Genomic DNA, 17521 nt, shown 5'->3' on the forward strand with positions numbered 1-17521 from the left:
ACTGAATAAAACAACTTGAAAGCAAAATAAATGCTTGTGAAGTTCATTTTATTATATAGAGCAATTTGTCTGACATTGGCTAGTTGTGAGAAAGACATGCATAAGTAATCAGTTAATAAAACTACATTTGATAAAACATGTTTTATATTCAGTGTTGTCTTTGATTCCACTATCAGCTGTTGTAGCCTGGTGATGTCTGTTAAATCTCAGAATGGTTGCATTTGATGAAGAGGGAAGTCAGGTTTAAATGTGAGGGGGAAAAATGGTCAAGATGTCACACCAACACAGTTACAAATGAGAGAGAAATAAGACATCGATGTATTTGTGGTGCTACGTTCCCTGTAGCGAGTGGAAAATAAATTGATCACTGCAATTTTCCATATCTGCCAGTAAGAATGACCAAAGATCCACAAAGCCATGTTTTTCACTAAATTTAAATCTGTAAATGTTGTGTCTGTATAGATTTTAAGATGCTGGTAGGACAATCCAACTACAATATTATGACTGTCTTGAGGGCAAGAAGCATTCTGGTGTTAAACAGCAGTTGCAACAAAAGCAGCATTGTCAATCAGTGTGGGTACACTGACAGCTGATGGTGAGGATAAATTCATAGAGAAAGCTTTCAGTCTAGTCCTACATGTCAAATCAGTCTTCAGTTTGGCTTGCTTGAATATTATGAAGTCAGTATAATTATTCATTGGTGCACCAGAGCAGGTTTAAGTATGAAAAACACTTCAGATGTGCTAAAATACAGAGGAAGTCAAATGTGAAATAAAACTAAACTGGTCTCTTCCACTGAAGGTAAATAAGCTGAGGAACAATTAAAGTTCAATACTTGCTGAAGGGCTTTATCCCAGCCCAGAACATGCAGTAAGCACTGGTAATAAATTTGGAATGGAAAGTGTGAAGGATCATTGTCTTTTAACGCCAGGACATTGATTCTAAACCTTGGTGCTGCTCAAATATATAGTGAGCTCAGAACGGTGAATCACCTGAGTCTGCGATTGAGATCTATGGGCTTCTGACCAGCGTGTCCACCACTCCCTTAGCTCAGTGGGTCCAGTGGGCCGTCGCTCCTTTATTTGGTTTGGATGAACTAGAGCTGGATGGCTGGTGTCTTCTCTGGGCAAGAACTTCCTGTTGACATTTACACTCCCATCTGCACTGGATTGCTCCAGATTGTCATCCTGGGCCGAGACGGCGTGAATTTCACTGGCACAATTTGAGTTGAGTTTTGAAGCAGTCTCAGAATCTTCTTGAGCGGCACCTCTGAAAAAATCAAGCCGCTGCATTTTGCACTTGTACTCCTCCAGTTTAGTCTTGCACTCCACGGCCTTCGCTCTCATCTCGAGGAACTGATACTGCAAATCCTTCTCGTAACCTTCCTCTGATTGTAACTCGTTTTCCCAAAACCTGATCTGCTCCATCTCTTCTTCCACTATCATCTCTTGTGCTTCCTGTTCAGTGATTCTGGCCCTTTGACGTTCCTCAAGGTCAAAAATCTGCCTGTCTATACGTGTTATCTGGGCCTGTAGGTCCTGCAAGGACTTGAGCTGACATATTATGGTTTCTCTGAGAGTATTTTTCTCCTCCTCGGTCCTGGCAGCAGTTGAACCACACAGGTTGGATTTTGCCTCATTTGTTTTTTTAGAGTGTTTGCTTTCTTTACCCCTTGTCTGATTTCCTATGCAGCAGGAGGTTTGATGGTCCAGTTCTGACTTCAAAGCTTTTTGACCTTTCCCTTTGCCTCTGCTAATGCTACCAGAGTTATCTTTTTCCACAGTGAGTGAGAAATCCAAAGAGATACGGTTCCTTTTATCCGACTTACTGCTTTCCTTATCATGGGCAGTGCTATAGACCTTTCCTTTCCCCAGACTTTCCAGCCAGTCCCAGGCCTCCTCCATGAGTGTCAGAGACTTTCTTTTTGGCCTTTTCAGGTCTTCTTGCTTCTTCTCACCTTCTTCCCTTAAGCAGGATAACATTGGCAAGCTTTGGCGATGCAGGCTCAGGGAGCCACTACTCCTCCTCATTCTGGAACCTACATCTTTCTTCCTTAATGGCGGACAGGGTTGATATCGTCCTACTTTTGCTTTGCCCATTTCATCCAAAACAGATGCTCCTCTGCGGAATAGACTGAGCTGGACCTCCTTGGACTGCTCACCGTACCTCTCCAGGGTCTCCAGAAGACGTTCCTCGGGTGTCATGCACCGCTCAAAGTCTTTAAATTTCTCCCGTAACGTGTAACGTCCGGGTTGACCTAAAGAACAAGCAAAGAATGAGGATTCGTCAGCATATCAAAATAACCTTTATCACCAAGTAGAAAATGTCCAGCATGCTGTGTACGCACCCAATGCTTGAGCCAGCACTAGGACCACTTCTTGGCATGTCGTTTCCCTTGTTACTCCACATACCACCCGTGGGATACCATCCACAAAAACCTTCACTTCCATTCTGTCCAGTCTTGGATCTGCCCACCCAAAAAAAAGAGAAGAGATTAAAAGCGTGTGGCACACTGACCAGAGTATCCTGTTGTCTGTGTTAGGGGAAGTGGTGGAGACAGCTAAATAACCCTCATTAACATTCACTGTAATCTGTCTGCCCATCATGTGTAAGTCAAGCCTCAGGGCTTTGACAAAATAGCAGAGTTACGCACCACGGTGAATAAAATGGCAAACAGTGTAGATACCTTTCTTTCATGCCTTTTCTTTCAGGATAGCAGAAAGAGCAAAATAAGAAAGATGATGGGGGCGAGGGGTGCGGAATAGCACATGGATCAGTATTAGCACATTCCCACAATGTCAGTTGTTTCAGTGCTATTTAGAATCCCAAACCATAACACAGGGCCACAAACCCCAAAACATGTACGTTACACCTGTATCTATGCACACTTATCTGGCTGATGATCAGGCAGAAAAGCACAGTGGCCCAAACAACTCAATCTCTACTGTCATGGTCTACTCGCTGGCGGTCATTCAGAAATAGCTGATCAACATTTGCTACTAAGGATGGAATCCATCAAAGATAGTTCTGATTTTTCTTTTCCTTTCTATCTTAAAAAAAAAAAGGACTTCAGATATCCAGGAAGAGGATTCTCATTACAGGAAAAGGCTTCTGCGTGCAGTTAAGGAGTTGAAGGCATTTACACTGGTATGTCAGGCTCTGGTCAGTCACAGATGTCTCTATGGAGAGATGGTGTAGCTCAAATCTGTATTATATCAGAAACTGCCTTGGGAATATGAGTCCCAGAAAGTTAATTCGGGGTAGTAGCAAAATGTGTCTCTTATTGCATGTATGTTAGAGTCTATAACATTTTGAAGTAGGCTGCATGCAGTGAGTTACACTGATTAAGAATAAACCCAGTGCACAGGGGTGGGCTACTAAAGTTTCAGCTTAAGTGATTCATTTGGCCTGTAAATGGTAAATGGCCTGTATTTTATATAGCGCTTTACTAGTCCCTAAGGACCCCAAAGCGCTTTACATATCCAGTCATCCACCCATTCACACACTGGTGATGGCAGCTACATTGTAACCACAGCCACCCTGGGGCGCACTGACAGAGGCGAGGCTGCCGGACACTGGCGCCACCGGGCCCTCTGACCACCACCAGTAGGCAACGGGTGAAGTGTCTTGCCCAAGGACACAACGACGAGACTGTCCAAGCCGGGGCTCGAACCGGCAACCTTCCGATTACAAGGCAAACTCCCAACTCTTGAGCCACGATCGCCCATTCATTGGTAGTAGAAGGTCATGGGGTAGAAGTCAGTTTAGTAGAGTCAGCTGACATGGACTTTATAAAGTCTTGCTAGGATTTGGAGGGCTTAGGAGGTCATGTAATAGGAAACATCTTAAAAATAATAAGAATTATTATTATATAGACTAAATGTGGTGTCAAAACAACCAACTGATCCATCTAAGAAAGTCTTTCGAGACCCTTTCTAACTAAGATCGTCTGCATAACTGGAATATTCTGGTAATTAAATAAGTAAATAAATAATAACAGAAAAGGGGCACTTGCTACAGAAAATCCATGGCAAAATCTTGTAGAGACTTACCTCTTTGTCCTGTCTGCAGCACAGATGCTCGCACACGTTTGTTCTGGGGAAGTGAATGTTCTGGTGGGGAGGAATAGTACAGCAATTAAGACCAATTAAAATTCCTGAACACATCACTGGGGGAAACTTTCTGATCCCACCCTTCTTGCATCTTTCCACTAAAAAAGGAAAACACAGAAAAACCAGATCTATATTACTAAATGTTTAGCGATATAAACCTTGACACGTTGCCCCGGGCAACATGCTCGTAGTAACATTAAAATGAAATGAAACACATATTTCTAGACTTCGCGTTTCGACTATATGCTGTGTTGTATTGTGCATGCACTCAGTATTGGCATTTGCTTTTATTATTTATTATTTAAAATTGATCTTGTGTATTCGTAATTACAGACTAGATGAAAGTCCCACCATGTTTTAGGACAAATCCAAACATGAATCCAGATGTGTGTTTTCACCAGCGGTAGATGTTAGCTCTGGGTGTTCCTCTTTATCTTTCAAGCAGGAAGTGTGATTACAATCCAAACACAACATACTGCAGCCCTCCACCAGCAAATGTGAGCAAAGAGCAGACTCTTTCTTGTGCACCAGAACTTTTTTTTTAAGAAGAACAAGTTTAATCTTGTTCTTGGTACATTTAGACTCAGTGGCCTTTATTTATGCAGAAGTCTCCCTGCAGCTTTCAGAGGAGCAGATGAACATCCTGTAGAGGCTGGGAAGACTTTATTCATTTAGAGGAACTATAGGTAGAACTGTGTTAACATTGCACTTAGGAATGTTCAATCCCAAACATCATGTAACACCAATTTGGACTATTTATCCATAGGAATCACTCGGTTGTTTGTGTGCTACATTTACAGTTTACACTCGTGCTTTGGTGTTTCTTAAAATCTCCTACAATATATCCCCAAAACTAAGGGGAAATGTGGAAATCACAGGAAACTGCTGCATGGCCAGATCCAAAGAACGCCTGTAGAGCGGGAGCCGGACACTGTGACACCTGTTGTTATTTGGTAGTGTCTGGCAGTTTGGATGATGATGATAGGAGTAATATGAGATGGACAAACTTGGACACTCTGCTCCCTCCTGCCTGTCTAAATCACATTTAGGCTACAGCCGCCAATAACCTCTCAGGTTCATATTGAAGAGTGTAGATCTCTCTGGAAAGACGAAATTCTTGAATCAGTCATTTTAGCTGTTTATCCTTGAAGTTCACTCTCACGTGGCAGATCGATACACTCTGTTCCTTGTGGCATTTGAGCAAGAAGCACTGATTTTTCCTACTGAGGCATGTAGCTGTAACACTTTAGTTAGCATTTTTGTGCAAATTGGGCACACCAGCTAAAGTTTGAGAGGATTAAACAGATCTCTTCTGTTTAAGTTAATAGTAGAAGAAACCTGTCGTTACAATTACAAGGAAATGTAAAACAAGATTGTGAAGTTTAAATACTTGAAAGGTATTTTTGTGAAATTTGTGCCCTATTTTAAATGATTTTTAAAAAATCCTTAATTCACCTTTAATAATTTAAACATTCCCATTCTGGCATTTTAATTCCCAAAGTCTGAACTGACTGACTGCCCACGTCTAACTTGATCTCTTTAACTAGTAAGAGGAACCTTGACATTTAGAATCACATTCCCTAAAAATAGATGGCTTGTTGGTTTGTGTCTTCCAGTGCACAGACATCGGGAAATGGGAGCGTGTGCAACACAAATCAACTTCATATATTTTCATAATATATCCTGCTATTCTGCAGTATTTAGCCCTCCAGATAGATTCATTTTTATTTTGTCTGATTCTGTCAAAAGCTTTAGAGTTAAATGGAATTAAATTTTTGATAAAGCAGTAAAACTACATTAGAAAACTTCAACAGCAATGACAACTGAAAGAATTTATCCCAAGGAAGCACTGGAATATTTTCATTTCATGAATTACAATGAGACCCCAGGCTTTTCTCCCAGTTAAACTTTTTTTGTTATTTTATTTTGACTTTTTTAATCCACAGTAAGCTGCATAAGATAAGATAAGATAAGATAACCTTTATTAGTCCCACACGTGGGAAATTTGTTTTGTAAACCCAGTGCCTCCTAGCAAATCTTAACCGTTACCTGCTGTGCCTGTTTTTCATGTGTTTCCTGCTCAAAGCACGTTCTTTTGAAAGCCAAAAGCAACTGGAAGCTGCACACCCAAATCTGTATGAGTTTTAGCTCAGAAAATAGGCTTGGTTGTATATGATTACTTAAACGCATATTATTGTGCACAGGTTAAAACATGTATATGCAGTCCTGTGAAAAATAAGTACACCCGTAAGGTATGCCTAAAAGGTGATACCATGCAATACTCTGTCCAAGTACAGGCTTCAAGCTGATCAAAATGCTGGGGCAGGACCTTAAGATAGCGATGCGTTACCTCACGTTATTGCTGCTAAAGGTGGTAATCATTCAGTGAGGTTAGCTTGTTCTTTTTCACGTGACTCTAAGGTGATTTTGCTGAGAAATATTTGAATAGTTGAATTGGATGTGAAGTGTTGTGTTTCTTTAAGCAATGTCACATTTTCTCATTTAAAAAGCATTTCAGTAATACTGGTCCAGCCCTTATAGCTTTAAAAGCTTTAAAATGTTGCTTGTGTAAAGTACTTTTGAAATCAAATGAGGAAGAATTTGTGGGTAAGACCAAATGCTAGGTTGTATTAGGGTTTCAGCATCTCTGAATGGAGGGGGGGGGACTTCAGATAGCTATGTCCCTCAGAGTCTGCCAGCCGGTGAGCAGAATGAACACCTGTCCAGCAGTGACTGGGGATCGAAGATTATGGGAAGGGATTTAGAAGTGATGGAAATCAGAGAAGTACTGAGGGGCAGGAGTGTGAAGGGACTTGTAAGTGAGAAGAATGACTGAATTTAAGGCAGGACTTTGGGAGCTATGTAGAGTGCCGAGAGTAGGAGTGATCTCTTGCCAGGATATAGCGAGTTTTGAGCACTTCACAGCCTGTCCTTGACTTTACTTGTGGCTTATTATTTCAATAAGACGCTATTACAGAAGTCCACACAGAATCTGACAAATGCATGGGATCCTTCAGCAACAGGATAGAGATGTAAAATCCAGAGACAAGAGCTGACTGTCATCTGCACAGCCATGATGTTGTGCTAGGAAGCACCTTGTTGTGAAGTTGAATGTTATTGTCTCTACCACCTAATGATGGAACACTAACAGTGCAGACAGGGCAATGTGGGTGTGAGCTTCCTTCTAATTTCCTTCTTCTACTTCCTCGCTAATTATAATTTATGCAAAGAAGTGGTTTATAAGTCAGCCCATCTTATGTACCACCTACCATGTTCACAGCAACTCATGCAGCTATCATGGTGTTTCATAAGATGAGTCCCCATGTATGCAAATACCTGTCAGTTTGTCAAAACACTATGCCAGCCGGGGGGGTCCTGTATGCACACAGATGACTTAAAATAGATCTAGACACATATGAGTTCCACATTACATCAAGGCATGTTTCATGTGGCCACAGCGGGTTCTGGTTACAGTTGAGCAGAGGGTGCTTAATATTGCCCAGAGCAAGCACGGGGCTCCACACTTCCCAACTACAGTGGTCCAGTGCCTGACCACCCGCTACCAGTCCTCAGGATAGTTTAACTGAAGACCATCACCATGCCGAAAGTTTTGGTTCCAGGTCAGTTTGGGCAAAATGAAACAGGGACTTCATATATACTACACTAACAGAGGGGAGGTTTGGAGATTTTTTTAAAGAAATGAACAAAGTCTTCACCAGTGGTGTTATCATTTCATGGAATTTCTTAACCAGTAGAAGACAGAAGGGTGACAAAGATGTCCCCCTACTGCCCGACTGAGATGAAGTGATGTGCTGATTTTATATTACACTGGTCACACTTTTCTGTGCAGCATGTAGTATAAACAACTGTTTAGGCAATAAATCCACATTTGTTTAGCAGTGCCATTCCAGGGGTATCTTCCTTATGGGTGGCAGTGACAGCTTTAATGGCAGCTTCACTGGGGTTAAAAATGCACATACGTCCAGCGTGAGATAGTGATCTGTGTCTGCATAACACTAGCTAACTAGTGTTAATATGCACAATTCATTTAATACAATTCTATATCTATAAGATCTATTTTAAGCATGCGGTATATAGTCGTTGGTATTGTACTACAGGGGTGTGTATCAGCTTTTGGTAATGCACCTGTGGTTTACTATCAACAGTGAAAATAGCAGGAAAGGAAATACGATGAATGCTATTTGTCATCATGTTCACAGAGATTGTGTTTGCCATCCAGATAATTTTTCTAGGTTTGTACTTTCATTGTGATCCTTCTTGTAGTACATGCCCACCACAGAAAATCTCTGTCATTAATACTATTTTGAATGCTGCAGTAATAGTTGCTAATTTTAGGCCTGCCTTCACCAGGCACAGGGCAACCGGCCAGTTACATTATGCAAGAGTCTTTCAAAAGGTGAAAAGATGAAGTGCTGAAGCCTGACCACCTGCAGACAGGTTTGACTTCACAGCTAATAGAATTAAGTTGTATTAATTTGTACAACTTTTCAATTAAAAATACTTGTTGCAAATTATTTTGCAACAATTAATGCGGTAAAATATGACTGATTTTAAGACCTATTGATCAGCCACAGACAAAGTTGAGTGACAAATAATGTGGAAATGATTGAACCAATAATTCAGTTTACTAAAGGTGATATTTAGCTATGGCGATAGGAGTATTATGCAGTTTTCCGGGAGACCTCACCTGCTCCACGAGCCACTATGGATGATTTTTTTTCATCAATTGTTTAACACACTTATTTCATTGTTATTGTTGTTCTGAGATATAACCAGGCATGTTTTGTTTCCCCTTTAACCTGGACTGTCCCACCCCGACTGGGATTTTTTTGCTTTTTCACCAGAGGGAGGAAGTAAGTATCTAGATGGGAAATGAATTAGGGAATTTGAAATACAGATTCAAGTATTTCAAAATGCATGGTTTACTGCCTAGTTGTGAGGCAGTCACATCACCAAACCTGCATTTTTTTATTTGAAAGCAACCTTTTCTGATGTTTTTTTTTTTTTTTGCGAATGAACACAAAAAAGGAAATGATGGGATAAAGTGCAAATTGACAGCATTTATTAATAAACTGTTCACATTCAATATCAGTTCTCCACAAACAGCTTGATCCATGAGGACTCAACTGAAAGTGAACATCTGCATTAATAAATGACTTTTTGCCACCACGAAAAGCTTAACATACAGCGATGCACATATCAAGAACTTTAGGTGACAATCAAACCGTTTGGTACAGACAGCATATCCCAGGGCCACACAGTTAGTGCATCCTTATATGCATGACCATACTGCACATTTTAGTTGAAACATGTTGCTCCACTGGGAGCAGAGACACAATGAAACAATCTCTGTGTGTATTTTGAAGATGTGGTCAGCAGTTTTTTGTCCAGCTCCTGCATTTCATTCAGTTGCAACACTTAATCAATTTTAACAGCCATGTGTCCAATCCATACACATCCTCACACTGTGCCTTACATTAATGTCACTTACCCATTTATCACAAGTAGTCCAACATTTAATTTCATTATTCATGTGTGCAAGGTTTGCTACTGCATGCATTTTCTAATCTATGTTGTTTTATTTATATAAATATATATATATATATAGGCTTTTATATTACACAACTTGATATCAACGTACTGTGGATAACGATAAAGTGTTTGGGGTTTATTCATGTATAACCTTCTGCATAATATTATCTAACCAATGCTTTTCCTAACACTTTCTTTTCTGGGTTTTATTCCCCATGATGCATCTCTCTCTCTTGCTGGGTATATCAGGTCAACAGAGTAAGTATGGAGAATGGCGAATGGAAGCCAAAGTCACTTCAGTATCAAACGCTATGCTAGAGATGTCACCTTAGAGGAGAATGTGTTGGCTCTTGCAAGTGCATGTAAAAAAGTAGAGTTGGTCTAGAGAGTATTTTTGTACACAGTGGGTTGTTAAATAGAGCTACAAAGGCTTTGCATTGTCACTGTCTCATTTTTGTGTGTGTTTGCATTAATCTTTGCGTGTGCGTATATATTTTTTAGCATATTTTCATCAAAAACAAGAATAAAAAGCCACTTACACTGTGGCGGATTAGGTGCAATTACGCAATTATAAAGAGAAGTGGACCTGGAGTGCTTCATCAGTGTAGTCCCTCAATATGCATGATTGTTGCAGGCTATACTGGAGGTCAGAGTTTCCCAGTTGTAGTGACTGTTGCCATGTATGCTTGTGCTGGAGCCTGTACACATCATTGAGGAATATGCTGTGAATGCAATGCAATGCAGTACATCATGTCCAAGATTTTCCTCCTTAAAATTTTTTCATTTTGTAATGTAGATCATAGCAGGCAATCCTGAATGTGGCCCGCCTAGTTTAGTTCGATGTTGCATGGTGTTATATGAACGGAATGCGTTTCTGTTACTTGAACTTTCTGTGCGCATCACAGAGACCGATGACAAGATGAGGGCCTTCGCAGAGCAGGTCTTTGCTTCTGAGACCAAAGACGAAACGATCCGCGATGAAATCTCCATGTTTGATGTGGCTGAGGACTGTCCCATCATCCATCATGAGATGGCCCACCATCTGCACACTGATGATGATGAGCAGAAACGGTGAGATGGAAGATTTTGAATAGTGATGCTACAAAATCATGATATGCTTCCTGAAAGAACCACAACGACAAAAAATCATTACACAACTTTATTATTTAATGGGGGAAATTTGCTTAGTAGTAACAACAAATATTTGATCAATTTTGACAGAAAAATTAAGTCAGACTTCACTATCTCATCTTCCACAGCAAGAAGCGCTCCCGTACCATGGCCGTGCCCACGGGTGCTTCCCAGGCAGCTGCTACTGTAGTGTCAGTGGAAGTGGACACGCCCACCTATCTGGAAGTGCCTGTCTTCCAGAGAGTGGCTGTCATTGGAGACTATGCTGCTGGGGTACTGTTTATTTTCGCATAATTAAAAAACATTAAACTTCTTATGTTACACTTTGAGGTCAACCATAAATAACACCTTCGTCCAGTGGTGTAACTTCACAGTGTATTAGCACGTTGTGATGTCACTCGGAGGGGTGGTTCTGGGTGCGACAAGGTAAAAGTCTTTAAAGCTTATAAAAGTTATAGCATGAACTGAATTTTAAAAGAAAGTAGTTTATTAAGCACTATTCACAAATGCTTGGTAAGACTGACATGCATTTCAATCAGACTGGCTTTTCAATTGCAGCGACTCCTGAATTGGGTTTGAATTGGTATTGATAGCTTTAAAATTGAAACTACCTGTAGCACATTCAAACTGGGTCAAGCAGACATGAATGTGACAAGTGGTGAGTATAAATTTCACTGACTATATTTTGTTAGTGCGTGAGTGTCCTCACAGGCTACCTCCCACTATGAAAGGCCATGAGTGGAGCTCATGTGAGAGTATGCTAAAGTTTCAGGTTTCACCACCGTTGGTTTGACATTTACAGTAGAGCGAGAGAAAACTTTGGAGGAAGTGACTTTGCTTTAACTTTGGGCCTCACATTTGTTAAGATAAAGGTTTGTTCACTGCATATGTAACATGTTGTGTTAACATTACACAGAGCAAATGACTGATTGTGTAATATATACTCTTTTTAAAAAAAAATTGCCATTGAGATGAGATTGGAGCAAATAAAAAGTTCTAGTACTTAAATTTGTTTTAACAGTATAGTATCCATCTGCTTCATCCATCCATCCAGTTTATCCAGTTTAGGGTCGCAGGGGTGCTGGAGCTCATCCCAGCTGTTATAGGCCAACCTGGACAGGAAGCCAGTCTGACACAGGGCTAATGTGTTTCATTAATTCCACATTGTTTAACAGTTTACTGTTATCTCTCGTATGTGCTATTCAGGTGACCATGGATGACTTTGAGCTGGCATGCAGGGGTCTGTACCGTGCTTTAACCATCAGGGAGAAGTACATGCGACTGGCCTTCCAGCGCTTCCCAAGAACAGCCTCCCAGTACCTGCGTCAGACTGAAGGAGAATCTTTCAGACCGGAAGAACAATTGGAGCCAGGTGATAATAAAAGGAGATCAGGGTTAGCATGATTTGAAATGATCTTATGTAGAAGATGTGTACTTAATTATATGTCGCATCTATCCTCAGTCTTCACAAGTCCTCCAAAGGAAGGGGAAGACCCCTTTGATGTCAAGAACCTGCCAAAGAATCTGGGCTATGTTGCTCGTATGAAGGATGGTGTGATTTATGTGTACAATGACGCTGCAGCTGCTGACAAACATCAGCCAAAGGACATGCCCTACCCAGACCTCAATACCTTTATCGATGACATGAACTTCCTCATCGCTCTTATTGCACAGGGCCCAACGTGAGTCCTTTAAAAGTGCTCATTACTCTGTTTTTAGATTTTAGAACTGAAATTCATCTGATTTCAAAAAGTGCCAACACAATTTCTCCTCATTTTTGTAATTTAGCTGTAATTCTTCCTAGGTGAAAGTGCTATCAAAGCACAATTATTTCCACTTTATTTTGCAGAAAGACTTACACTCACCGCCGTCTTAAGTTTCTCATGTCCAAGTTTAATGTGCATGAGATGCTGAATGAGATGGAGGAGATGAAAGAGGTGAAGAAGAACCCTCACAGGGACTTCTACAATTGCAGAAAGGTAGTTGCTTTAAACCTTCTGTCAATTTAATGTGAAGTGACATAAAATAAAATACCAGTGTGATTAGCACAGTTGCAGGATTTTTCAGAAATCTGTGACTATCAACAGCTTTGTGCTGATTTTAACTGGAATGTGTAGTAGAGTTTAAGTAATGTCCTATTTATTTGTTGTGCATGATCATTTCACACATTTTCTATCATCTTCCTTACTTCCAGCTGCAGTGCAGCTCGTGGAGTCTTTAGCTCCCTCTTGTGACCGATCACATGTATTACATTGCACAAACAAAAACCTCACTGATCACCCTGCCATCTCTATTCCTTTCAAGGTGGACACTCACATCCATGCTGCTGCCTGCATGAACCAGAAGCACCTGCTGCGCTTTATCAAAAAGTCTTACCGTGTGGATGCTGAACGTGTAGTGCACAACCTCAAAGGGAAGGAGGTCACCATGAAGGAGCTCTTTCAGTCCCTTAACCTGCATCCATACGACCTCACTGTGGACTCACTGGATGTGCACGCTGTGGGTTTGTTTTTGGTTTTTTTTAGTAATCTAACAACTAATAACAGACTTTTATTATAGTAAAGTAACAAGGCACACATACTGACTGGATACATTTCCATGAAAGCCATTAAGTGTTCAAGATAAGAATAAAAATATGTAATAGTCAGATAATAACAAAAAAACCCCCAAACATTATAATTGAAAGATAAACCATCAGTTTTATATTATCTTTAAAGGATTGTACACATAGAACATAAAGATTATAGTGCTACCAAATTTACCATTTACCAGGACTTGTACCATGATGACCAATGTGCAGGAAAAACTGCTGCTGGGTGAGCAACGTGTGGCCTCACCTCTGTAGGCCACACGTTGCTAAAACCTGAAAACTGGATCAGATTCAGTAAAAGGATTAGATGTTACAATCCCTTACAATGCATTGGTTTAAATGGAGAGACTCTTGGAGGATGGCTGTTATGAGGAAAAGCAGCCCAGAAAAGTTACCAGCGGCATACGTCGTTGTGTACCTCAACCTTCGTTCTTTTACCCAAGATAATCTGCCATTTTTCCTTGGTTAGGTTTAGGGATTAGAGATCTGATCTAAGTGATCATATTAAAATTTGGGGCACATTGTCAGTAGTGGACCTTGGATTCATCAAGTGTTTCGGCTATAGGATAAACTTCTTTTCTAATTCTTGAGGAAATGTTTAAATATCAAAAAGTTTGTATTCTATAAAAGCAAACACTTTTATTAAAACCAAATGTGTCGTGTTGCCTGTTCAGTTTTATAACTTCTTTGGTCTAAATTATCATCTTGTATCTTTCTCTGAAGGGTAGACAAACCTTCCAGCGTTTCGATAAGTTCAACGCCAAGTACAACCCAGTAGGAGCCAGTGAGCTGCGTGACCTGTACCTGAAGACAGAGAATCACATCAATGGAGAGTACTTTGCCACTATCATCAAGGTTAGTTTCAAACGACTTCTCTGTAAAACTGTATAACTGTCACTGTGGCAGCTGAAGATCAAGGTTGTTATAACTACTTTATTAATATTCAGTTTTATACACTGAACTGGTGATTTGAGCTTGATTTGATCTTTGGGAAAACCAGGAAGTAGCCAGTGATCTCGAGGAAGCCAGGTACCAGTATGCTGAGCCCCGTCTGTCCATTTATGGCTGCAACGCCAACGAGTGGAACAAGCTCTCGAACTGGTTCGTCAGGCACAGGGTTTACTCTCCAAACCTCAAATGGATGATTCAAATACCTAGGATCTAGTAAGTTTTCAGTCTTCTCTTTGTTCTGTATAAACACACCAAACTGTCAGAGAGATGGAAAACTCTTACATTTATACATTTCATGCTTTTTCTTTTTGTTTGCCTGCATTAAAGAATATGCATTCAAATACTAAAGCTACCTCTACTGCTACCAAGAATGGATGAAATTTTCATTTAAATAATGCCATTTGTCCATGTTCTATCTCAGCGACATCTTCAGAGGCAGAAACTTTGTGCCACACTTTGGCAAAATGTTGGAGAACATTTTCCTGCCTGTGTTCAAGGCCACCATTGATCCACAGTCCAGTCCTGAGCTAAGCATCTTCCTCAAGCATGTGAGTCACTGTTCAGACACAAAAATACATGCTGAACCTTGATTTCCAATCCACACATAAAGATATAGCTGTAGAAAAGATTCAATCCGAATACTACGGTATAATCCCGGGATAATCCATTGTTTTCTACTCAATGTGTAGGTGACAGGCTTTGACAGTGTGGATGATGAGTCCAAACACAGTGGCCACATGTTCTCCACTAAAAGCCCCAAACCAGAGGAGTGGGACATCGCCAAAAACCCCTCCTACACCTACTACATCTACTACATGTATGCCAATATCGCTGCCCTCAACCAGCTGCGCAAGTGAGTAATGCTATTTCCATACATGCTTTTTCTTTTTTCATCCTATTGGATTGAAGCACTCGGATTTCTTTGTCAGAGATCATTATTTTCTCTAAACATTTACAGTGAGTATATATTTAACTCTTGTCTGAGTATGTCTGCTACTTTCTGTTGTATCATTCCTGTTCTTCTGCTCTCCAGACAGAGGGGCATGAACACATTCATGTTCAGGCCTCACTGCGGTGAGGCTGGTGCCATAACCCACTTGCTGGCTGCATTCATGACTGCTGACAATATCTCTCATGGCCTTAACCTCAAGAAGGTCAGTCCTCTGAATGCAGCATTTCATTTGCCTTAAAATGCACTTTAATTCATATGCATGATCAGGCAATTGCCAGACCAAGCAACCATAACAATAGTCTTAAAACACAATATAAGTCGAATCAAAGTAGAAAATGTTTTTTTTTTATGTCTTTGCCTATACACCACATTTTATATAATATCTGTCTGACAAGTTAACAGTGATAGATTAAGTCAGCCTAACTCTTTAGTTGAATGTGGCCAATGATACAACTGACATGTAATTCTAGTATTGAAGTGTAAAGTTCAATTTCAGATTTGGCATGATTCTTGTGAGCAAGTTAAAACATTGATTATTGCCTATTTATATTTTGTGTTGTTATATTTGTTAAAAATATGAAGCTTGTAAAGTCACTGTTTTCCCCTCAACCCTTCACAAACAGAGCCCCGTGCTGCAGTACCTGTATGTCTTGACCCAGATCCCGATCGCCATGTCCCCACTGAGCAACAATAGCTTGTTCCTTGAGTATGCCAAGAACCCGCTGCTTGAGTTCCATAAGAAAGGCTTGGTGGTGTCTCTGTCCACCGATGACCCCATGCAGTTCCACTACACCAAGGTCTGAGCCTTTGGTGACAACATAGACAAATACACGCAGCCTGTTGTGCTGTTTATTGTTTAATATGTAGATGGACAGAGATGGTCAGCATTGATGATAAACACATTCTGTAAATCAGATAAATTGGTGTTGTGTGCAATTTTTTTTAATGCAATCCATTTCATATGATCTCAAGTTGAAGCAGGAGTATTCAGTAATATCAGTCTTGTTTTTTTTTTTTTAATGTCCACAGGAACCTCTAATGGAAGAATATGCCATTGCAGCTCAGGTGTTCAAGCTCAGCACCTGTGACATGTGTGAGATTGCCAGGAACAGCGTGCTTCAGAGCGCCCTCTCTGATGAGGTAAAACAGACACACACCTACAAGTCTGTACTTGAGTCAAAGAGAATAACAAGAGCCAAGAGAACATTACAAAATACATATATTCTTAGTGACACTATAGTGAGAACTACCAAAGGTGGTTTGAAGAACTTTGACTGTAATTGCCAGTTAAAACATTTCTTTGTGGGGTTCTTTTTGCGCTGCAGGAGAAGTGCCACTTCCTGGGTAAGGATTACCTCAAAGAGGGTCCAGAGGGCAACGACATCCGCAAAACCAACGTGCCTCAGATCCGTATGGCGTACCGCTATGAGACCTTGTGCTACGAGCTCAACCTCATCAAGGAGGGCTTGAAGTCTGAGTAAACCGACCGGACCCACCCTTACTTAGACACTACTCTCTTTTGTGATATGGAAAAGTTTCTACGTTTGTTAATCGCAGTGGAATCTCAAAGAAGCTGACCATTTAAAATACAGATGTTCTCTCTATTAAAGGAAGAAATGCTTTTACAATCTGCACATCTGTGACTTGCACATTACAGTATGTTTTTTTCAGTTGGAGAAACGTGTATAAGAATGGAAGGAAATAAACGGTGCAATTGCATTTCTGTGGTCGTTGCCAAATTGTTTACCCGACAGGAAGATCTTGTCCTACTGTGTTGCCTTAAGACATTTCTTGAAAGCTGTTTACCTTATTTATTTAACGTTTAGCAGCAAAATTACCTTAGGCTATAAGTCAAAACACGATATGAAAGTCAGCATTTGTTCTAACCTAAATGAACCGAGTTCACATCATGTTGCCAAGATCAAGTTTGAGACAAGGTATAAAGTCTAAAGTTCACAATTACGTTACAGAGGCTAAAGCTCTGCATCACAAACGTCATAAATTAAACACCTAGTTATGTTTATTAAGTTGTGCGATCGCAAAGATGGAGCTCCTAACCCAGTGTCTAGATTTCCCAGGACACTCAAAGACAGCAGTATTTGTTCAGTGTTGACAGCTGCAGGAGTTGAGGTGATGACGTCGTCTCTCTTGGAGGCTTCAGGCAAACTTTCTCACAGTCAGCGCGTCAAGCTCGACAGAAACAGTATGAGGGAAGCTGGAAGTCAAATAAAA

At 40.5% G+C, this 17521-nt stretch overlaps 2 protein-coding genes across 2 annotated transcripts; one reads left to right on the forward strand and one right to left on the reverse strand.

The window, feature by feature from the left end:
- Nucleotides 1-221: 221 nt before the first annotated feature.
- rassf11 (Ras association domain family member 11) lies at nt 222-4077 on the reverse strand. Its single transcript, XM_080899638.1, has 3 exons — nt 4053-4077; nt 2348-2467; nt 222-2257 (listed from the first exon to the last, which is right to left on the reverse strand). The coding sequence occupies exons 2-3, from the start codon at nt 2448-2450 to the stop codon at nt 942-944; spliced, it is 1419 nt and encodes a 472-aa protein (XP_080755764.1). The 5' UTR covers nt 2451-2467; nt 4053-4077; the 3' UTR covers nt 222-941.
- Nucleotides 4078-7590: 3513 nt separating this feature from the next.
- ampd1 (adenosine monophosphate deaminase 1 (isoform M)) lies at nt 7591-16990 on the forward strand. Its single transcript, XM_080899583.1, has 15 exons — nt 7591-7732; nt 10571-10736; nt 10925-11069; nt 12003-12168; nt 12259-12478; nt 12646-12775; nt 13101-13295; nt 14110-14241; nt 14387-14550; nt 14759-14885; nt 15027-15190; nt 15371-15491; nt 15913-16086; nt 16319-16429; nt 16615-16990. The coding sequence occupies exons 1-15, from the start codon at nt 7711-7713 to the stop codon at nt 16768-16770; spliced, it is 2193 nt and encodes a 730-aa protein (XP_080755709.1). The 5' UTR covers nt 7591-7710; the 3' UTR covers nt 16771-16990.
- Nucleotides 16991-17521: the final 531 nt, after the last annotated feature.

Source organism: Rhamphochromis sp. 'chilingali' (assembly GCF_963969265.1).
Source record: "Rhamphochromis sp. 'chilingali' genome assembly, chromosome: 12".
NCBI classification, from domain to species: domain Eukaryota; kingdom Metazoa; phylum Chordata; class Actinopteri; order Cichliformes; family Cichlidae; genus Rhamphochromis; species Rhamphochromis sp. 'chilingali'.